Genomic DNA, 19,373 nt, shown 5'->3' with positions numbered 1-19,373 from the left:
CCCTCCCCACAGGTGGTGCTACTCATCATGGGCTGCTTTACCTTCTGCTGGATACCGTACTTCGTGGTGGTGCTGACGCAAATCTTCGCGTTCGTCGAGGACAGCTCGCCGACGCTCTACAAGGCGGCGTTTTCGCTCGCGATGGCCAACTCCATGATGAATCCCATCATCTACGCCTGGAAGAATACGCACTTCCGGTACGCTTTCAAGCAGCTGCTGACCTGCCACAAACCGGTGGTTCCACCGGCGGTGGGCGCCAACGGTGCTGCCCCTTCGTTCGAGCTGCCGGCGGCCAAATCGTGCCCGGAGCACCACCTCACCACCGGCTGCTCGCACGATGCGGTCGGGCCGGCCGGCCCCGTCCCAGCTACGCTCACCGCCCACAGCAGCTTGGCGAGCGTGTCGACCATCGCGCCACCGGTACTACCGCCGCCGGTTGAGCCGGGACGCTACGAGTCGCTGGTGCTGCTGTCCCAGCAGCTCACCGACATTACGGCAAGCGCGACCATACGGGTATCGCTGAGCAGCGAGGAGCTGCCTGCAATGGCACAACTCTCCCCCGAGGCGCACGCGGCCACCGTCGTCCCGCCGGAGACGCGGGCAGCTTCACCCAAGCCCACGCACATCATTGCCGGTAACATCATCATCAACAACTTCAACCTGTACGATCAGGCGCGCATCGAGCGACTGCTGCGGTGCGAAATGACGGCGACGAGCGGTGGTGCGCCGAACGAAACGACGGAACCGACGGGCAACCATCAACCACCGGGAGCGGAGGTGCCGCCGACTCAAGTCCCACAAGAGGTGGTGATGAATGTGACCAAGCTTTAGTGGTGGTTTTGGTTATGTTTTTGGCGGATCCTTTCGTCGGACAGTAGTGCTCTCGCAACAGGCTCGTTAAGGTTTGAATTTCCACAGTAATGTAGTCTTTTTTGGGGGAAAAAAACGTACTGAATCGTACAGCAAACACAATTTGCTGGAAGCACCTTTCCTAACAGACCTAAGCTTAATAGAAATATAAGAATCGATTAAAAAACCATCTCGCTGACGCATTTTGCTGTCTTTTTTACACTGTGTAGATACTGGCCTGGTTGTAAACTAAAGGAACATCGGTACCTGTTCTTGACACACTTAGGAAGGCTCGAGTTTCAAGATTCTTCAACACAACCGTTCGCTTGGATAGATGATATGTGACTGGCTGTAGTATGCTACCAGGAACAGTTCGTTCTAGAAGTGTCAATGGATGCTTCATTTTACACATCTTCAACACAAAGGCTAGACAACGGATCTTTGGGAACATATGCCACTACGAGGAGGATGGCCACTTCGGCAATTTGAAGAGCACGAAGTACTCAATAGGATTAGAAGTACTTAACGCTACTAGTTCAAGTCTTAATCCCGGAGATCTTTCTGTCGTTGTTTTAACACTAAATTCTCTGTCGGTTGTTCTTCCTGTCCGGTATCCACTATATAACCTTAACAAAGATCCCATTTGCTATCCAAAATCCGTGATTTGTCAGATTCAGTTTCTGAGCTTCCATTTACTATCCCATTGTTGCTACAGACTCCAGTCTTGTGTCTCAATGAGGTCATATGCTATCACATTTGTAATCGCAGGAAGAATTTGAAGAGTAGGAAGTACTCAATAGGATTGGAAGTACTTAGCGGTGTTGTATTGTTTTTGTTTTGTGCTTAGGACTATCGACTAATGCAAGTCTTAATCCCGCAGATCTTTCTGTGGTCGTTTTAACACTAAATTCTCTGTCGGTTGTTCTTCCTGTCCGGTATCCGCTATATAACCTTAACAAAGATCCCATTTGCTATCCAAAATCCGTGTTTTGGCAGATTCAGTTGCTACAGTCTCCAGCCTTGTGTCTCAATGAAGTAATTTGATATCACATTTGTAATCGCAGGAAGAATTTGAAGAGCAGGAAGAACTAAATAAGATTTAAAGTGTCTGTGTTGTATTGCTTTTGTATTGTGCTTTGTAACATCTAATAGTTCATGTCATAATCCTGGGGAACTTTCTGTAGTTGTTTTAAAGCTAAATCAGCTGTTCTTCCTATTCTGTATCCACACTATATTCCCTTAACAAAGCTCCCATTTGTTATCCAAGATCCGTGATTTGTCTCCACTCAGTTTTGTCGGCTCCAGTAACTATCCCATTTTTACTACAGACCACAGAGTCTTGTGGCTCAGTGAGGTCGTGCTATCATTTGCAGTCCTAATACGTGGCATTTGTTTCTCGGCCTTACTAAGGACGCAGTATATTCCGGTCTCGGTATCTATTAGCGGCATCTAAAGTTGTCTGGTTCTGGTTTGGCCCTGGTAATGCTCAGGACAGCTGATCAGGTCATAATATTCAGCTTCGACTTTGAGCTTGATTTTGGACTAGGAGCTCCGTTGCTGGTCACAGTTTAACCCCTTCACAGTTTTACGACTTCGACAACTTATCACCCATGTTTGTTTCTGATTTCCAATTCCAATGATGCAACAAATGTGTAAAAATAACCTTTTTTTGTGGTTGAAATCTAACAAATGTCAATTTAGGCAACTTAAACAACAACAATTGAGCTGCTTTAAAGAGACAAAGGAGATAAGGAGGAGATGTACGTCGAGCATAGTCTAAGCAACCAATGGCAGATGATTCAAGTTACCATAGATGTTGTTTTAATGTAGTTCAGGTGGTTAATGGTGTTAATCTGGCTAAAAAAGTCTTCAAATCATATCAGGTTAAAAAATCATATCAATCCACCAGCAAGTTAGCACCTGCTTTAAATACACCTCCACTCATTCTTAACACTCTGGGCGCTGGCATTTTGCATTAGCTTTCTGCAGAGAACACAGTACAAGACAAGAGAGAGGTGAAAGCGTTTCATTGGCTTACGATCGCCCACTCTATTTCTGATCTTCAGAGACGATGCCGCTTCTGCAATATGCGCTCTCTCTTTCTTCCCTCTGCAATACGCTCTGCTGAGAGTTGCTGAGAGACCAATAACACCCAAAGAAAGTGAAAAAAGGATCCACACTGTTGTGTCTTTGGCTTGCTCTCAGGTACTTTATTAAAACACTAATATTACAGTACACATAATAAATAACACTGACAAGCACAATACACAATAAAATACTCGGCCGCGCGCCAGCCGTACCGTGCCCTGCCGGGAGCCCTGCTCGACCGGCTGCTCGCAACACTTGCTTGTCCGAGCGCACAACACACACTAAGCGGCCCGCGCTTAGTGTGCGTACGACAGTGTGCGTGACACACTGTCGTCCCCTGGACATTGACCAGTGGTAGCACAACTACCACGGCAAGTCCAGGGGTCGGCACGGCTGCCCACAACATATCCCCCTTTTACTTATCCGGAGGGGGTCGAACCGACACGCGCATATTCCATTGAGGGAATATCGGTGTGGTGACACCCTCCGGCCATAGACCCTTGTCCTGGGGCATTTTTGCGCAAATGCTGCTCCTAAGCTGCGACCCCGCTACCCGGCTACCGCAACGCTGCTACGACGTTGCAGGAAATCTCCCCGGCGGCGACCGTAATGTCCCGCTAGCCTCATCCGGCAGGAGAGCATTACCCAGCAACTCGTTCCGCACGCTGCTACGCTGCTGCTGGCGATCTCTCCGGCGGCGACCGGTTTGTCCCGCAAGCCTCATCCGGCTGAAGAGCATATCCCAGCAGCCCGTTATGGCATTCTGTAGCGGTGGTACAATTGCTGCAGCAAGGACGGCACACATTTCGCCCTTCACGTCGGGAACAACACGTCGGTGCTGCAACTGGGGACGGAATGCGACCACCCCCTCTCTCTGACGAATAAAAACGGCAGCAGCGGGGCGGCATGGGACCTCGCCCCCTCTCCGTTGACACTATTGCTGCATCGGGGCGGCATTGGACCTCGCCCTCCTCTCCGTCAAACACGACGGCTGCAGCGGGGCGACATGAAACCTCGCCCCTCTCCGTTTACACAACGGCTGCAGCGGGGCGGCATTGGACCTCGCCCCCTCTCCGTCGAACATAACGGCAGCAGCGGGGCGGCATGGAACCTCGCCCCCTCTCCGTCGACACAACGGCAGCAGCGGGGCGGCATGGGACCTCGCCCCCTCTCCGTTGAACGCAACAGCAGTAGCGGGGCGGCATGCGACATCGCCCCCTCTCACTGTTCTACGACGGCTGCAGCGGGGCGGCATGGAACCTCGCCCTCCTCTCTGTCAAACACAACGGCAGCAGCGGGGCGGCATGGGACCTCGCCCCCTCTCCGTTGACACTACTGCTGCAGCGGGGCGGCATGAAACCTCGCCCCCTCTCACTGGTCTACGACGGCTGCAGCGGGGCGGCATGGAACCTCGCCCTCCTCTCCGTCCAACACGACGGCTGCAGCGGGGCATGGCATCTCGCCCCCTCTCCGTCGAACACAGCGGCAGCAACTCAGTGACCTCTCGCGTCACCAATGATGGCCCGGCAGCTAGGCAGAAAGACAATTCGCCTCTTACACTGCCGGCGCTCCTTGGGCTGCAGCCCGACGACACCTAGCGTCGCCGCAGATGGCCCGGCAATCAGGCTTCGACCTTTCCATTGCCGGCGCTCCCTGGGCCTGCAGCCCGGCGAATCAAACATCGCCGAGTGTGTGTGTGTGCGGCTGTCCCTTCTGTCCCCATCGCGGGACGACAGCCGGGGCCACGGTCTTAACGGCGGCGGCGGCAGCGGTCCTTGTCGAACGGCGTCCCACTGTCGCGGGGACCCGTGCCATCGCGATGGCGCCGGCTCCAACCGACGCGCTCGATCGCGATGGTGACCGCGGGTTCTTCTAGGGATCCTCCTTACGCAAGAGGATCCCATCCTCGTCGCCACTGTTGTGTCTTTGGCTTGCTCTCAGGTACTTTATTAAAACACTAATATTACAGTACACATAATAAATAACACTGACAAGCACAATACACAATAAAATACTCGGCCGCGCGCCAGCCGTACCGTGCCCTGCCGGGAGCCCTGCTCGACCGGCTGCTCGCAACACTTGCTTGTCCGAGCGCACAACACACACTAAGCGGCCCGCGCTTAGTGTGCGTACGACAGTGTGCGTGACACACTGTCGTCCCCTGGACATTGACCAGTGGTAGCACAACTACCACGGCAAGTCCAGGGGTCGGCACGGCTGCCCACAACACACACAGCGCTCAGAGTGTTAAATCTGTACGGGCGTTATTCTCAACACTTAATTGGAATAGCCCCCATATACTGGAGGTTTGCACACTGATGTGCGGCACTCACTTTTCTGGTATCTTTCAACACTTGTATTTTTTGCTTTCAAACTTCAACCGTTTAGAAATTATTGGAGTTTGATGGTTTAGGACCTCTAAATGTTAGTGGAACTGTTCGAAACACAACGATAATTAGATATGTTTCCCATTTTAATTAAAAAAAAAAAAACACTTTAGATATCCATAAAGTGTCAATGAGACAGTTCTCAGAACTACTCGGAAATGTTATCAGCCACTCACCTCGATGCCGGTCATGCCGAGCGCCTCCTCCAGGTTGGGCGTCATGCGGAACGGCACCTTTTCCGGCACGCGCAGCGTTTTGCCCTTCTCGAAGCAGACGTTGTAGTCGATGTGCACGATCTCGCCCGTCGCCAGCTTGACCAGCACGTTGTCCAGGTGCCGGTCGCCCAGCCCAATGATGTACCCGATCACGCTCATCACCGCGAGCGACAGCGAGTAGCTGCGGATGACCTGCCGCCAGCTGGACGCGGTCGCACTGTGGCACCACAGCTCCTTCGCCAGCAGGTCGCGGGGCGTCTCCTGCTGCAGCTCGGCCAGCACCTGCTTCAGCACCGGCAGCGGCCACTCGCGCCGGCTCGCGTTCGCCTTCAGCCCGTGGCTCTGCAGCAGGGGCGTTAGTTTGCTGAAACACAACACAAATTTTTTTTTGAGAAAATTACTCTTTTTTGATAGTTCCAATCTCCGCCGGAGCTACTTACTTGTAGAACAGCTCCGATGGGCGCAGCGTCGCACTGCTCCCGGCACTCTTGCCCTCCTTCTTCTGCAGCGCTTCGCGCTGCTGCCACTTCTTGTAGAGCGAAAAGATGGGCACGGTATGGTCGACCCAGGTAATCAGCCCGGACCGCGGGCCGAGCGGTATGACCGAGTAGTGCTCCGCCCGGTAGTGCGTCACGTTGCCATTGCAGTCGATCGATTTCGTCATCATCAGGTTCGCGATCGACAGGAACTGCATGATGCGCTCGTCCAGGTGCAGATCCTCCAGCCCCTTGGACAGGTAGCCGAACCGGCGCCCGTCGTTCCCGCAGAAGGTGAGCTTTTTCGGGCGCGTCTTGGTCGGCAGTATCTGGATGTTGTTGTCGACGGTGCGGATCAGGATCGGCTGCCGGCTGCCGGCGAGCGTCGTGTCGATGCCGGGCATCGCGATCGCCGTGTTGGACAGGCGCAGCAGGTTCGGGCTGACGTCGGCCAGCCGCAGGAAGAAGGAGAAGCGCTTCTGGCTGCGCTGCTGCAGCTGGGCGTAGAGCGTGCGGAACCGGTTCCAGCCCTCGATCGGCCGGCTAAAGTCGGCCGGCTCGCGCAGCTTGGCGAGCATGTTGCGGATGTACCGGTGGTAGCGCTCCTGGAAGTGGCGCTCGTGATTGGTTTCGGCCGGGCGCGACGTGATGCCGTACAGCTGCTCCAGCACGAACAGGAGCGGCCGGAGCAGCAGGCGATGCTTTTCGGCGAGCAGGGCGCGCCGCTGGTCGGTCAGCTGGCCCGATGCGTAGAGGCGCCGGTACTCCGCCTCGAACGTCGGTATGCGCTTGGTGTAGTCGGCGTAGATCTGCTGCAGCGACACCACCCACAGCTCCTCCCACAGCAGCGAGATGCGGCGCAGCTCGTGCACGAGCGTCTGCACCTGCTTGACCGTGTCGGGGATTTCGCGCGACAGTATGTCGAGCAGCGCGTTGAAGCAAAAGCTCAGCCCGGCTCCACCGTCCTGCGCCGATTGTGCGCTCTCGCCCTCTCCTTCCAGCCGGTTGGACACTTCCTCGACGCCATCGCGCAGCACGTCCACCACGGCCAGCTGGCCCGGTTCCTCCTGCACCGAGCCGACCACCGCCGGGAAGATGATGAGGTGCGGGGCATCCTTCGCCACCCGGCACAGCAGCTCGGAGACGCGCCGCCGCACGTACGGCTCGTGGTGCGCCAGGCGGGAGAAGAGCTGCGGCGTGATGACGCGCCACGGTTCGCTCGGCGTCGTCGCCAGGCCCTCCTCGAGCACCTCCTTCAGCCCGAGCGCGTGCTTCACGATCAGGCGCAGCAGCCGCAGCGTGACGGTGACCGACCGGGCCCGCTCGCTGTCCACGCCCTCCTCCTCCACCGCCTCGTTCCGGCCGGACGAGAGCTGCAGGAAGCGGAAGTACGCTTCGGCCGCCGCCTCGTAGTGCCCGTACACCGCCCGATGGTTGCTGCGCCAGATGTCGATGATCGCGTGCAGCCGGTCGGGCGGCACATTCCGCTCCAGCCCCGGCATCGCCCGGTGCAGCGCGTCCAGCAGCCCGATCGACCCGATCGTAGCCGAGCTGTCCAGCTCCAGCTCGTCCGGTTCGTCGCCTTCGCCCCCGTCCGGCCCGGCCATCATCCGAGCCGGCTCGTGCTCGTTCAGTATCTCCACGATGCGCTCGCAGTCGGCAAGCGAAACGGCCGGCCCGGCCACTATACCCGCCACCTGGTCCACGCTGATACGCACAGGCGAACTCGAAGGCGAACCGTCCGCGGCGCTGTGCTCCACCAGCCGCTTGCCCCACCGGTACAGCCACGACCCGAGGGCGAACCAAGCTTTCGCGAGCGACGGACACCGGTCCACCGCGCCCTGCAGCAGCGTCCCGATCAGCCGGTCCGACGCCCGGAACATGTGGGCGTGGTCGGCGGCGAGCGGCTTTGCCCCGACCGCCGGCAGCAGCTGCCCGAGCCGCCGCACGCTCGCCAGCTCGTTCGCCGTCGGTTCGCCCGCCTCGCCCGCCATCCAGTCGCTGATGGTGAGCAGAAAGCGACCGACCCGCTCGGCTAGCCGCGGCTCCGACCCGCGCCGCTCCCGCAGCACCCCATCGATGGCGGCCGTCGCGCAGGCGGCAAAGTTGATCGCCTCCAGCCGCTTGCCCGGCTGGCAGTGCAGCCACTTGCAGTGCTCGTACACCGCCCGGGACAGGTTTTCGTCCCACACGGCCGCCCCAGCGCTGCGGGCGGTCAGCGCGGCCGCCACCTGCTCGAGCGTGAGCCGCTGCTGCTTGGGAGGTTCGTCGCCTGCCGCCCCAAGTCGCCCGATCAGGTTCGATTTGTGGTAGTACTTCTCGAGCTCCCGGCGGCACAGGGCGTAGTTTTTCTCCTTGCGCCCGATCGACACCATGTCGAGGCGCAGGTCGATGTTTTGCTGCTGCTCGCCCGCACCGGCATCGGCGAGCAGAAACTCGGACCACGCGAGCAGCCGCATCAGCGTGAGCGTGCCGTAAAACTTCTCCACATTGAGCGAGCCGAGCCCGCCGCTACCGTCCGCAGTGGCGGATGCGGTGGCACCGGCCGTTTCGCCGGCGGCCGCCGTTGCGTCCGGCGCCCGGATGCGCTGCGCGATCTTGTACAGGATGTGGTTGGTGATGGTCAGCTGGAACAGGTACTCGCGGCACCGGGTCAGCAGACACTCCTGCAGGTAGCACTGGATCAGCTCGGTGCTCGCGTCGATCATGCGCTGGCGCTGCTCGATCTGCTCCTGCAGTATAATCCCCGACAGGCTGTTCTCGACCGCGCAGATCGCCTTGTGGCAGGAGAAGTCGTTCGGGATGTTGGTGCCGACGTCCACCAGCTCCCACTGGCTGATGTCGATCACGCTCACGTCGTGCGTCTCCTCGTACCGGATGATCGACCGGATCTGGGCGGCCGTCACCGTAATCAGCGGGATGGTGGCCCGCGGCGACCCGCTGCTTTCCTCCGCCAGCAGAAACTCGTACAGCTGCCGATAGTCCCCGGTAAACAGCAGCGACAGGATCGTCTGGTCCACGATGAAATCGCGTATGTGCCGGTCCATCCCCGCACTGCCCGGATCGGCCAGTATGCTTCGGAACCCGCTCGCCGCCGTCTCCCGATGCCCGGACGCTTCCTCCGCCGCCATCCGGATCCACGAGTACTTGCGCCCGGTCAGCCGCTTGCTCCACACGTACACGCCGTACAGTGCGTCCGACTCCCAGTTGCGCACCAGCGCCCACACCAGCGACATCAGCATGTGCTCGAAGATCGGGTCGCCCGTCTTGCCCGCCGCGACCAGCTCGCGCAGCACCGCCTCCGAGTACCGTATCACCATCTCCGGCTCCATGCAGTGCAGCGCGACCAGATCGACCGCGGTGCGGATGCGCGTAAACCACTCCGCGCACGTCGACTGGTTGACGCGGAAGAAGGTGCGGGCGGGCTTCTCGGGCGCCGGCAGCGCGTACGCCGTGCCCTCCGCCGCGTTGTAGATCGACTTTTCCAGCGCCTCGAGAAAGCCGAGCAGGATGCGGGCGTGCCGCTGGTTCGCGATCGAGGTGCGTATGTCGCGCACCGGAAACCGGTCGGTCAGCGCCAGTATGCGGGCGCACTGCTTCACGATCGACTCGATGCGCAGGAACGTGCTCTGCGGTTTGCCGAACGGCGTGCGCAGCTTCTGGTTGACGCAGAGCTGGGCCGCCTCCCACTGGGCCCACGGGATGAGGCAGCGCAGATCGCGCAGCGCCATCTCGCCGTACCGGGACGGCTGGTTGAACGAGCGGGTGAGCAGCTCGTGCAGGTAGCCCCCCGCGTACTCCGATCCATCCCGGCTGAACGCGATCCGGTTGAACAGTGTGCGCAGATCGGCCATGCGCAGCGTGGCAGAATGCTGCAGCGCATAGCCGCCCTGGTGATAAAGCCCGTTCTTCAGCTCCCCGATCTGCTCCCAGCGGCGCCGGTTCACCCCGGTAAACTCGTTCACCTGGCGCAGCGAGTGCCGCAGCGGCAGCTTCGAAAAGATGACCGTGTAGCGCGTCCGCAAGCTGCCGTACACCGAGCAGAGGTGGACGCAGCACGCCTCCGCAATCGCCTGGTACGCCGACGGGTGCAGGCTCGCGAACCGGCACGCCGCATCCAGACAGTCCGCACAGCGCAACCCAATCGTTTCACTTTCGCTGCCCCGCTCGACCGCCACCGTCCCGACGTGCACCAGCAGCTGGTTGAAGTCGTCGCACTCGTGCAGCACATCATGGTACCGCGTCGTCTGCGTCACGATCGCAACGCACCAGTCGAGCAGCAGCGGTAGCAGCTCCGTGCCGCGCACCGCACCATACAGCCGGCCGCCCGACTGTTGCCGCGTGCCCCACTGGCGCAGTATCGTGCCGAGAAAGCGCAGCACCAGCCCGAAATGGTCCGCGGTGGGGCTTTCCGGCGGGGCGTCCGTGTCGCTCGTGTCGCGCCGGAACCGCTCCACCACGGTGCGGCCCGCCGGCCGCAGCAGCCCGCTCGACGAGATGAAGTGATTGTTCGCGCTGCAGTGATGGAACGCCGTCAGCAGCACGGCATAGTGGAGCGGGGCGTGCGTGCGCCGATCCCACAGCCGGCCGTCGGCCGGCGCGAGCCGCTCGAGCAGCACGTGCAGCACCGGATCCTCCCGGAGCGTCCAGGTGATGAAGATGGAGCTGCGCGCCATCGCGAGCGGCGACAGCAGCAGCAGATTGAACTGGATGCGGTACTGGAGGCGCACGAGCGTCCCGGGGGACGGTGTGCGGTTGCCGACCGCCCGCAGCCGCCCGAGCGCATCGTCGATGTCGGCCAGGATGGAGCGGTACGCGCCCTGCAGCACCTCCGCGTGCTTGAGCGTCAGCATGCGGTGGTAGAGCAGCAGCAGGGCCCGCTTCACGGCCGCACTCTGCCGGTAGCGAAACGCGTAGAACGGTCCACTCTCCGCGAAGATGAGCGGCCGGAGGGCGAGGGCGCGTGCGTGCTGCCTTTCCGTGTTGCCACCAGCGTCGGCGTATTGTAGCAGTAGATGCAGCACGGCTCCAATCTGCTCGTCGCTGTAGCCGCTCCCGTGCTGCACTAACCGACCGACAATCTCCAGCAGTTCGTCCTCTCCAAGCGGCGTTAGGGTGGTCGCGGGAAGCATTAGCTTCAGCATGATGAACTCACAAATGGCGGCCACGGCCAGCCCCGTCGGTGGTGCCTCGAGCAGCCGCACCACGATCGCCACGATCGTGCAGCAGCAGCAGTCGAACCGGGCCAGCTCGTCCGGCTGCAGCAGGAAGGTCCCATCGCCGGCCGCATCCTGCAGGCACTTGAACACGCTGTTGAACGCGGTCAGCAGCGCACCGAACAGCCGGTTCGCGTCGTCCGCCTGCGCCCGATCGGCGTACTCCACGTCGCCGCAGTGCCCATCAATATCCTCGCTGAACTGCTCCAGCAGGTTAAACGTGACGTCACGCTGCTCGCACCAGAACGGCCGAAAGGCGAGCAGCACGCGCGCACAGTGCAGCTTCACCGCGGTCGGCTGCGTGCTCTCCAGCTGCCAACCAACCACAATGTCCACGATGTCGCTGAAATGGGGCGCGAACGCGTGCCCGTACCCGTCCGCCAGCCGCACCATCACGTCCGTCACGAGCAGAAACACGTCCAGCACGTCCGTCTGCTCGAGTATCTGCTGCAGGTAGCCGACCAGCCAGTCGGCGACCGGTTCCAGCCCCCGCTCCGTCCGATCCAGCACCACCAGCTGCCGGAGCGCGACCAGCGCCGGCCGCCGGATGCGCTTCGACTGGTTCAGGTAGCGGTCGGTCCAGCCGCGCAGCACCGCGCCACAGTCGGGCCCGGCGCCCCCGACCAGCACGTGCAGCAGCATGCCGAACAGCTGGGCCACCCGGTCCTGGCACTCGCGCAGCCCGCCCTCCAGTATCTGCGCGACCGTGTGCGCCAGCAGGTCGAACGATTTGCGCACGTAGGACGCGTTGGACGGGTCGAGTATGACTAGCTCCAGCCGGTCGCACAGCTCCACAAACAGGGGACCGCCGCTCGTTTCGCCCACCAGCCGGCGCAGCAGCTTCGAGATGCGCATGTCCGCCGGCACGTTCGCTGCTAGCTCGTGCGGCACCGCACCGCCACCGCCCGGGCCGGCGGGCCCGTCCGATGCCAGCCGGCGCACCCGCCGCTGGGAGGCCGCCTGGGTGCGGGCGGTCTGGTAGCGCTTACCGCCACCGGCCGACATTTCCTGCTCCTGGCGGTCGCCGGACGACGCGCGGACCAGCCCCGAGCCACCGCCGCCAGAAGGGATCGTTTTGGGTTGCTGTTTGCGGGGCGGGAAAAAACAAAACAACGAATTAGCTTGGTACGGTTTTGCGAGGGACGATCCGTCCTTAGAAGTGTAAGGGACAAATGAAGTTTTTTGTCGGAATCGATTCCGGCTAGCTTTGAAGATTGCTGGAATCGATACCGAATAGTAGGTCCAGAATCAGTTTCTGGAAACCGTAATCGAAATCGTAATCGGCTCCGGAATAGAAATCAGTTTCGGATTTGGAATTGGCTCCGAGATCGGAATCGGAATCGCAATCAGCTCCGGAATCGCTATCGGCTTCAGAATTGAAATGGGCTCGGACATTGAAATCGGTTCCGAAATTGGAATCAGTTCCGGAGTTGGATTCAGTTCCGGAATTGGAATCAGTTCCAAAATCGGAATTGGCTCCGAAATCGGAATCTGAATCAGTTCTGGAATTGGAATCAGTTCCGTAATCGAAATCGGTTCCGAAAACGGGATTGGTTCCGAAATCGGAATTGTTTCCGAAAACGGAATCGGTTCCGTAATCGAAATCGGCTCCGAAACCGGAATCGGAATCAGTTCCAAAATTTGAATCAGTTCCGGAATCGAAATCAGCTCCAAATTGACTTTGAAATAGGAGTCAGTTGCGGCATCTCTATAAGAATAGGCGTTTCGGTCCAATGATGCTACGCATTGATAGTCACACAAAATCAGCGATGTCAAACTGATCGGAACCATACGATTATATCTTCGCCATTAGCGTAAGAGGGATAGACGTATACCACGAACGTACCCGAAAGGTATGCATGCTTTACTCATCAGGATCTAAAGCCAAGGAACATGGCAAGAGAGACACAGAAAAGTTTCCCCACGGCTACACCTGTCCTCTAGATGCGTTGCCTATGCGTCTCGCTCGGTATCACAGCAGTACAGCTGCTGCTACCAGATACGCACACATGTTTGACGAACACAACTATTCGGCTCGGTAAACGTCGGATGGACGCCGGAACGCTAAGGTGCAGACTTTTTCATGTACTGTGCTAAAAATAGTATCACGGGCCCCAGATTTGTTTTTAAATGAAATTATGTGATACAAAAATCAGATCGTTAGCAGTTCCCATTTCATTATGCGACAACAGTTACGTTGCTATAGGCAAACCACGCAAAGTAATGCCAAAAAACTGGTTATGAAAAAAATACGTTGGTTTATCCATTATAGAATAGTAGATTTTATGTTGATATAAATATAATTTTGATAACAATACAGCCTTTTTGGACCGTTCCTTCTGAATAAAAAAAAGTATAATTTTGATTACTAATATTTTTGAGTTGGTATTAATTGTGACCAGCATTTACGTACGTTAGAAACAGTCAATTCTTACTTTTGATGCTGTCCAACGTCCATTAATTACTATAGGCCGGTTGGTCAAGTCTAGACCAGACTTGAACAAAATTTCATTTGACAGTTGGGGAGTGCAAGATGTCATATAAGTCCTTAAGTCATATAAGCAACCATTACTACCTTCCTGACAATCTCCATAGAAATCCTAATTCGTATTATGGCGACCAAAAAGAGAAGCATTCGCCCACCTGTAGTTTATCTAATCACATTTGTCTTGGTAGGCTGTCTCATATAAAGCTTGAGATTGTTTGTGCATCCTATCAAAAGTAACACGTGTTTGTGCTGTCATCTGATTTCACTTGATGTCTAAAACGGTTTGCTAAAAAGTATAATGTTCTAAGATGCAACCATACCTAAACAGGGGTTCGACCTTTCTGGAAACAATATGCCAAAAAATGTAGGAGCTTCCTGTTGTAATTCCTGTCGGTAGAGTGATTTTGATCATGCCTTTCTTTTAATAAATTTGTGTTTTGGTTCGATTGATTGCTTAACAATAAAATAATAAAAATGTTCCTAAACAGAAGTGTAAGAAACTTCCAGACATTCACGGATTTGTAAGAGTTGGAAGCTGAAACTTAAACAGCTTCTACAAAGCAAAATGTTTATCAAATATTTGTTGCTAAAAAAAATTATTCATAGAAAAGGATATAACAGAGTTTATTATTTTACAACAATTGTACTATTAAGCAATACGGCCGAAGCCGTTCTTTCTGAATAATAAATAAATAAATAACAATTTTACTAAAATTGTCCAGTATTAAAAGCTGATTTTCTAATGTTTTTCCGTGCATACATGCATAGAGAGAAGGTGCGATAAAAAACCGCCAAAGTTTTGATGACGTAGCATGGTCGGACAATCAGCACAGAAACCTGCAAAGTTGAAAATCTTTTCATATTGCAGGTGTTTGGATTTGGCTGACACGTACTGTAGAAGCAGAAATGCTTCTACGAATAAATTTTGGTTCAAGCGGTCGTGGGCCACATTGAAAGACCTCCCGGCCCCCAGTTTGACATCTCTGGTTTAAACGATCCATTCTCAAGGAAGTTCCCGCATTGATTTCGCTTCTGAAACTTTTTATTTGAATTCAAGAACTGATTCTCATTTGGGAGCTAATTCCAATTCGGGAGTCAATTCTGATTCCGTTACCGGATCAAATTATGATTTCCAGGTCGATTCCGATTCCGGAGCCAACTCCGAAATTGGCTCCAGAATTGATTCCAAACACGAAATCGGAATCGGGTAGGACCGATTCCGAGCTCGCACCATTAGTCCTTACCCTTTGCTGGTCGGTTGCTGGCTTCTTCTTGGTGCGCCGCTTCGCCGCGCACTGCTGCTGTGACGGTTTTGTGTCTCCTTTCCCTCCCATGGTCTGCCCTGCGTCATGTCTGCCCGGCGCGGATAGCGGAACGTGCTCCTTAGTCAGTGGACATGGGGGCTCGTCGCGGATCCTGTGCGGGAGAAGTGTAGATGTGTAAGAATGGCTTCCGGCACGGTACCGAGCTTCATTGCCCACTTACCCGGCTGCTACGTCCGGCGCTCTGGTCGGGTATGGTGCCTTCCTTTAAGGTGCTTTCTTTGCCCTCTCCGGCCGGCTGTTTCCGTACTGCTCGCAGCACGAGGCCCGGATTGCTGGCCGCCCAATGGCAGCCCTGCTCGCTCCGTGTGGCGATAGTTTCGGGCGCTTGGCTGTGTGTGTGTGTGTGTAGCTGTATCCTTGTGGGTGGATGGGAGATATAGATGCCACGCCGTGGCGTTTTCCGGGAGTCGGGGGTGGGGCGGGAAGGAGGTGCGCCACAGATGTCGCTATTTTCTCCCGGTTGCCTGCTCGCGTTTCTTCCTCGGTGCGCGGGTACGGTTCCGGTGCGATTCCATCCGGCAATCAAAATAAAATGTGATAAACGGTGAACCCGTCGTTTTGACGTTTCGCCAGCCGCTCGGTCGCTCTCGCCAGTCCTGCCAAAAAAAAACCCCTGCAACCAAAAACCCACATGGTGGGTTGGGAAAGTTAGCAACAATTTCAATCAAAAACAAAACACATCCACACAGCGAACTTTTCACGATCGGGAAGGGCGCTCACCAGCTTATCGGCGCGTGCTTTTCGAAATCTAAATCGCCTGATTCGTTACAACAAATTGCCGTAGAAAAACAATTGATCAACCGTGTGCAAACACAAACACGCACACACGCACACTCTGCGCACGGTCAAAAAACGTAAACATTAGCTGTCAGTTGCGGTAGAGTCACTTCACATGCGGTTTTCCGTGTCGTGTCGCGCGCGCCCTGCTCGCTGTCACACGGGAAAAGGTAAACAACACGCATTGTGACAGCTGATGTTGCGCTGGTGGTGGTGGTCGCTGTATAGTGCGGGATGGAATGCGAACGGTATCGGTGAGTATGGGATGGGATTATGACGGAATGGGACTTTGTTACATGGAAATTGTAAAAAATGTTCGTATACTAATACCCAGCAATTGCATGCACAAAAGGGTGCGAAGAAGCGGTGGAAGTGACGCTTTTTCCCATCGGCACATTGGCAGCTGGATGTTGGAGGTGGTTTGACAGCGCGACCCGCCTCAAGCGCGATCAATCAACGCCGATAGCCGTTGGAACTGAGTTTGAGTGTTCTCGTTCCCTGGTGATTTCGAATCTTGCGGAATGTGTCCTGGAAGGTAGGTGCAATCTAAACCTCTGGTCTGGTGTTGGTTACGATGATTTTAACGATTTTGAAGGTTATCTGGCTTACTGTTTGTATCTAATTTCTACTGCTGTCCATCTGCGCTGAAGCTTAAAAGAACAGCAGTTAGAATTTTGATAAAATTAGTCAAAAACCATTTATTACAAAAGTTTTTTAGACTGAGATCAGACGTACTGAAAAAAAAAATCCGCTGCAACGAAATATTTGGTAGATGAAATGTAACGCCTCGTAACGCTTATTTTTTCAGTCGTCCATAGTAGTTCTACAGCGCGAAGGTTTTTGTTGTTGACATTTAAAAGCGTAATTTTTCCGTTATCATTTCTTTCTTTTCAAGCATTAAAGTTTAGTTTTCAAATAATCGTACTTGCTGTTCTAGTTATAGCGACATATAACACCAAAGCTCTACTGGTTGACTATCCAGCAACAGATAGAGCCCTAAATGTTTTTTTGTTATCTGAACAATTTTCCAGTCGTTTACTGTCAGATTAAACTAAGGTCTTTCAGCTCTCTGGTCGTTCTTATGATTCCCTTTAGACTGAGAATTTGGGTGATTAAAATCTGGAGACGATAGTTGTCCGATCTCACTCACTGTAATTTTGAATCCGGCTCCGGAAGGTTCGTTCATCATTATCTGGAGTCGTTCGGAATCATCCGGAGTTGTTCGGAGTTGTCCGGAGTTGCTCGGAGTCGTCCGGAGTCTTCCGGAGTCGACCGGAATCGGTTGGGTTCGGAGTCGTCCGAAGTCGGAACTGACGGAACTAGTGGTATGCATTTTGCCGGAGTCGGAATCGTACTAACAATAGACGGACTTAGATGGAAGTCGTGGGTGCGCTTCTGAAAGAACACCACTAGTGTTGACTGCGTTTATGAGTCGTTTAGTGTGGCGCTTCGTATCTGATCAGTAGTCAACCAGACACGCGGGAAGACTTATACCCCGTTCGGTTGGCTGTACTTAGACTGCGTGCTATATTGAAAGAATGATAAAAATGAGTCAGCATGAGTTTGGGTAGCAAAATATCGGCAGCATTTTACTCTTTCAGGATCTATTATGAGCTCCAAAATCTGGTATTAGGGTTAAGTCACACACATACCTAAATACATTTCATTTCCGCTATAGAAAACAAAAAGAAATGTAAAACAAACAATTACGATTTCACTACATCTTGATGGTTTGACCAAAATAGGTCACCCGAAAACAAAACAAGAAGCGTTACCAGACGTTATATCTACATCTGTCAAAAATGCTGCTCACGGCTCGCCCTCATCCAAACAAACCCCCTACCAGCTCAACCCATTTTACCCCTGGTCCTAATTTCTGTCTAATCAACTGGGAACGCTCTCGAAACCGGGCCCGCCGCCAAGTGCCTTCAAGCCTCGGGCTATCTCACCAGCGCTTTAGTTTTGTTTCGGCCCTCTCACACAAAAGCAAAGCAAAACAAAAAGTCATCCCGCATCCCCTCCCGTTAGCAATATAGTAATTTTTTTTTTCTTCTATAGCCCGCAACTAAGTAGTGGTGGGAGGTGATCACACAAAACAACCACCAAAGGCACGACAAACACGGGCACCACTCCAGCGTGCCAGTTGTACCAGTGCCGCCGTACGGAGATAAAGCATTGCACCGAATCCAACCTCCCCCCCTTACCTTCCTGGCGGGTACATAAGCACCAGCGCAATCTCATCCCGAATCTCACAGTTTTCCCACGTGTCGGACGTGTCTGAGACCCGCTGCTCAAGATGATTGCCGCCCGGGCACTGCACTACGTCTTCAAGATTGGTAATCGCGCGAAGAACATCCAATTCTTCCGGGAGATACTGGGCATGAAGGTAAGCGGTGGTGGTGGTGTGTGTGTTTGGGTGTGGACAATGCCATTTATGCTTTTGCTGATGCTGTCGTTGTAGGTACTCCGTCACGAGGAATTTACGCAAGGTTGTGATGCCGCCTGCAATGGGTAAGAGCTCTTGCAAGTGGAAGTTTCTAGAAAAAAAACCCCCCGTTCCTAACATTCTTCCTTTCACCCACTCCATTGCAGACCGTACGACAATCGGTGGAGCAAAACGATGATCGGGTACGGGCCGGAAGCGTCCCACTTCGTGATCGAGCTGACGTACAACTACGGCGTGCGGGAGTACGCACTGGGCAATGATTTCGCCGGGCTGACGATTAAGTCGCGCGACATCCTAGACCGTGCCCGGCGCCACGGCTACCCGGTCGCGGAGGAGGGCGCCCCGGGCGAACCGTCCGTGCTCCTGTCGCCCGACGGGTACCGGGTGCTGGTCGTGCCGGAGGAGGTGCCGGCCGGCGCCGACCCGGTACAGCGCGTCGCCCTGCACGTGACCGAGCTGGCCCGCTCCCGGGCGTACTGGGCCGACACGCTCGCGATGGTACCGGTGGCGGGGACGACCGACCCATCCCCCGATCGGCTTGCGCTTTCGTACGACCAGGGCAAGTTTGTGCTGGAGCTGCGGCAGCTGGCCGCCGGCACGCCGCTCGACCGGGCCAAAGCGTACGGGCGCATCGCGTTTGCGGTGCCGCACGCCACCCAGCCCCACATCGACGAGCTGATCCGGCAGGCGGGCGGCACCGTGCTGACGCCGCTCATCTCGCTCGACACGCCCGGCAAGGCGACGGTGCGCGTGATCATACTGGCCGATCCGGACGGGCACGAGATTTGCTTCGTGGACGAGGAGGGCTTCGGCGCCCTGTCCGCCCTCGATCCGGACAGCAATGCCGCGCTGGACAAGTACATCGCGAAGGATCCGTTCCAGGAGCAGTGAGCCCGCACATTCCGCATGGTTATGGCATTGTTGCGCTAAGAATGGGAGAACATTTTATAAAGAGAGGGAAAAAAAAGGAATTATTAATTTGTATTGCAGAGCGAGACAGAACACAAAGCAAGACACAAACGCGCACTGGTGAAGGGGATGGACGCGGAGCGTAGAAACTGTGTACTTAGTGGACAATAAATGAATCATCACCCTTTACACACCGA

The 19,373-nt window shown here is 55.6% G+C and overlaps 3 protein-coding genes and 1 long non-coding RNA gene across 6 annotated transcripts in view; 2 read left to right on the top strand and 2 right to left on the bottom strand.

Annotated features, from left to right (window-relative positions):
- The window catches only part of LOC1271887 (histamine H2 receptor), a 2,612-nt gene extending 1,421 nt beyond the window's left edge, over positions 1 to 1,191 (top strand). Inside the window, exon 3 of the mRNA XM_310742.4 lies at positions 13 to 1,191. Within this exon, the coding sequence (XP_310742.4) occupies positions 13 to 831 (819 nt within the window). The 3' untranslated portion in view covers positions 832 to 1,191. The remainder of the gene's footprint in view (positions 1 to 12) is intronic.
- The window catches only part of LOC4576162 (serine/threonine-protein kinase Smg1), a 26,726-nt gene extending 10,703 nt beyond the window's left edge, over positions 1 to 16,023 (bottom strand). Inside the window, exons 1-5 of the mRNA XM_061640602.1 lie at positions 15,765 to 16,023; positions 15,205 to 15,657; positions 14,964 to 15,135; positions 5,980 to 12,314; positions 5,501 to 5,903 (exon numbers count right to left, since the gene is read on the bottom strand). Coding sequence (XP_061496586.1) covers positions 5,501 to 5,903; positions 5,980 to 12,314; positions 14,964 to 15,053 — 6,828 coding nt within the window. The 5' untranslated portion in view covers positions 15,054 to 15,135; positions 15,205 to 15,657; positions 15,765 to 16,023. The remainder of the gene's footprint in view (positions 1 to 5,500; positions 5,904 to 5,979; positions 12,315 to 14,963; positions 15,136 to 15,204; positions 15,658 to 15,764) is intronic.
- On the bottom strand, positions 3,790 to 5,494 carry LOC133391023 (uncharacterized). Its single transcript, XR_009764510.1, has 2 exons — positions 4,298 to 5,494; positions 3,790 to 4,197 (listed from the first exon to the last, which is right to left on the bottom strand). It is a non-coding gene; the product is annotated as an uncharacterized LOC133391023 (long non-coding RNA).
- LOC1271888 (glyoxalase domain-containing protein 4) lies at positions 15,977 to 19,373 on the top strand. Of its 3 annotated transcripts, none has more exons than XM_061640772.1 (5): positions 15,977 to 16,075; positions 16,156 to 16,356; positions 17,880 to 18,207; positions 18,283 to 18,332; positions 18,414 to 19,373. In XM_061640772.1, exons 3-5 carry the CDS (start codon positions 18,118 to 18,120, stop codon positions 19,156 to 19,158), a joined length of 885 nt encoding a protein of 294 aa, XP_061496756.1. In that variant the 5' UTR covers positions 15,977 to 16,075; positions 16,156 to 16,356; positions 17,880 to 18,117; the 3' UTR covers positions 19,159 to 19,373. The 3 variants fall into 3 exon arrangements, with proteins under 3 accessions (XP_061496756.1, XP_061496752.1, XP_310743.4); XM_061640768.1 differs by having other exon boundaries at positions 16,010 to 16,075; positions 16,174 to 16,356; XM_310743.4 differs by lacking the exon at positions 15,977 to 16,075 and having other exon boundaries at positions 16,161 to 18,207.

The sequence above is a fragment of the Anopheles gambiae genome, chromosome X (assembly GCF_943734735.2).
Source record: "Anopheles gambiae chromosome X, idAnoGambNW_F1_1, whole genome shotgun sequence".
Taxonomy (NCBI): Eukaryota; Metazoa; Arthropoda; class Insecta; order Diptera; family Culicidae; genus Anopheles; species Anopheles gambiae.
This window is presented reverse-complemented; position numbering and strand designations above follow the sequence as displayed.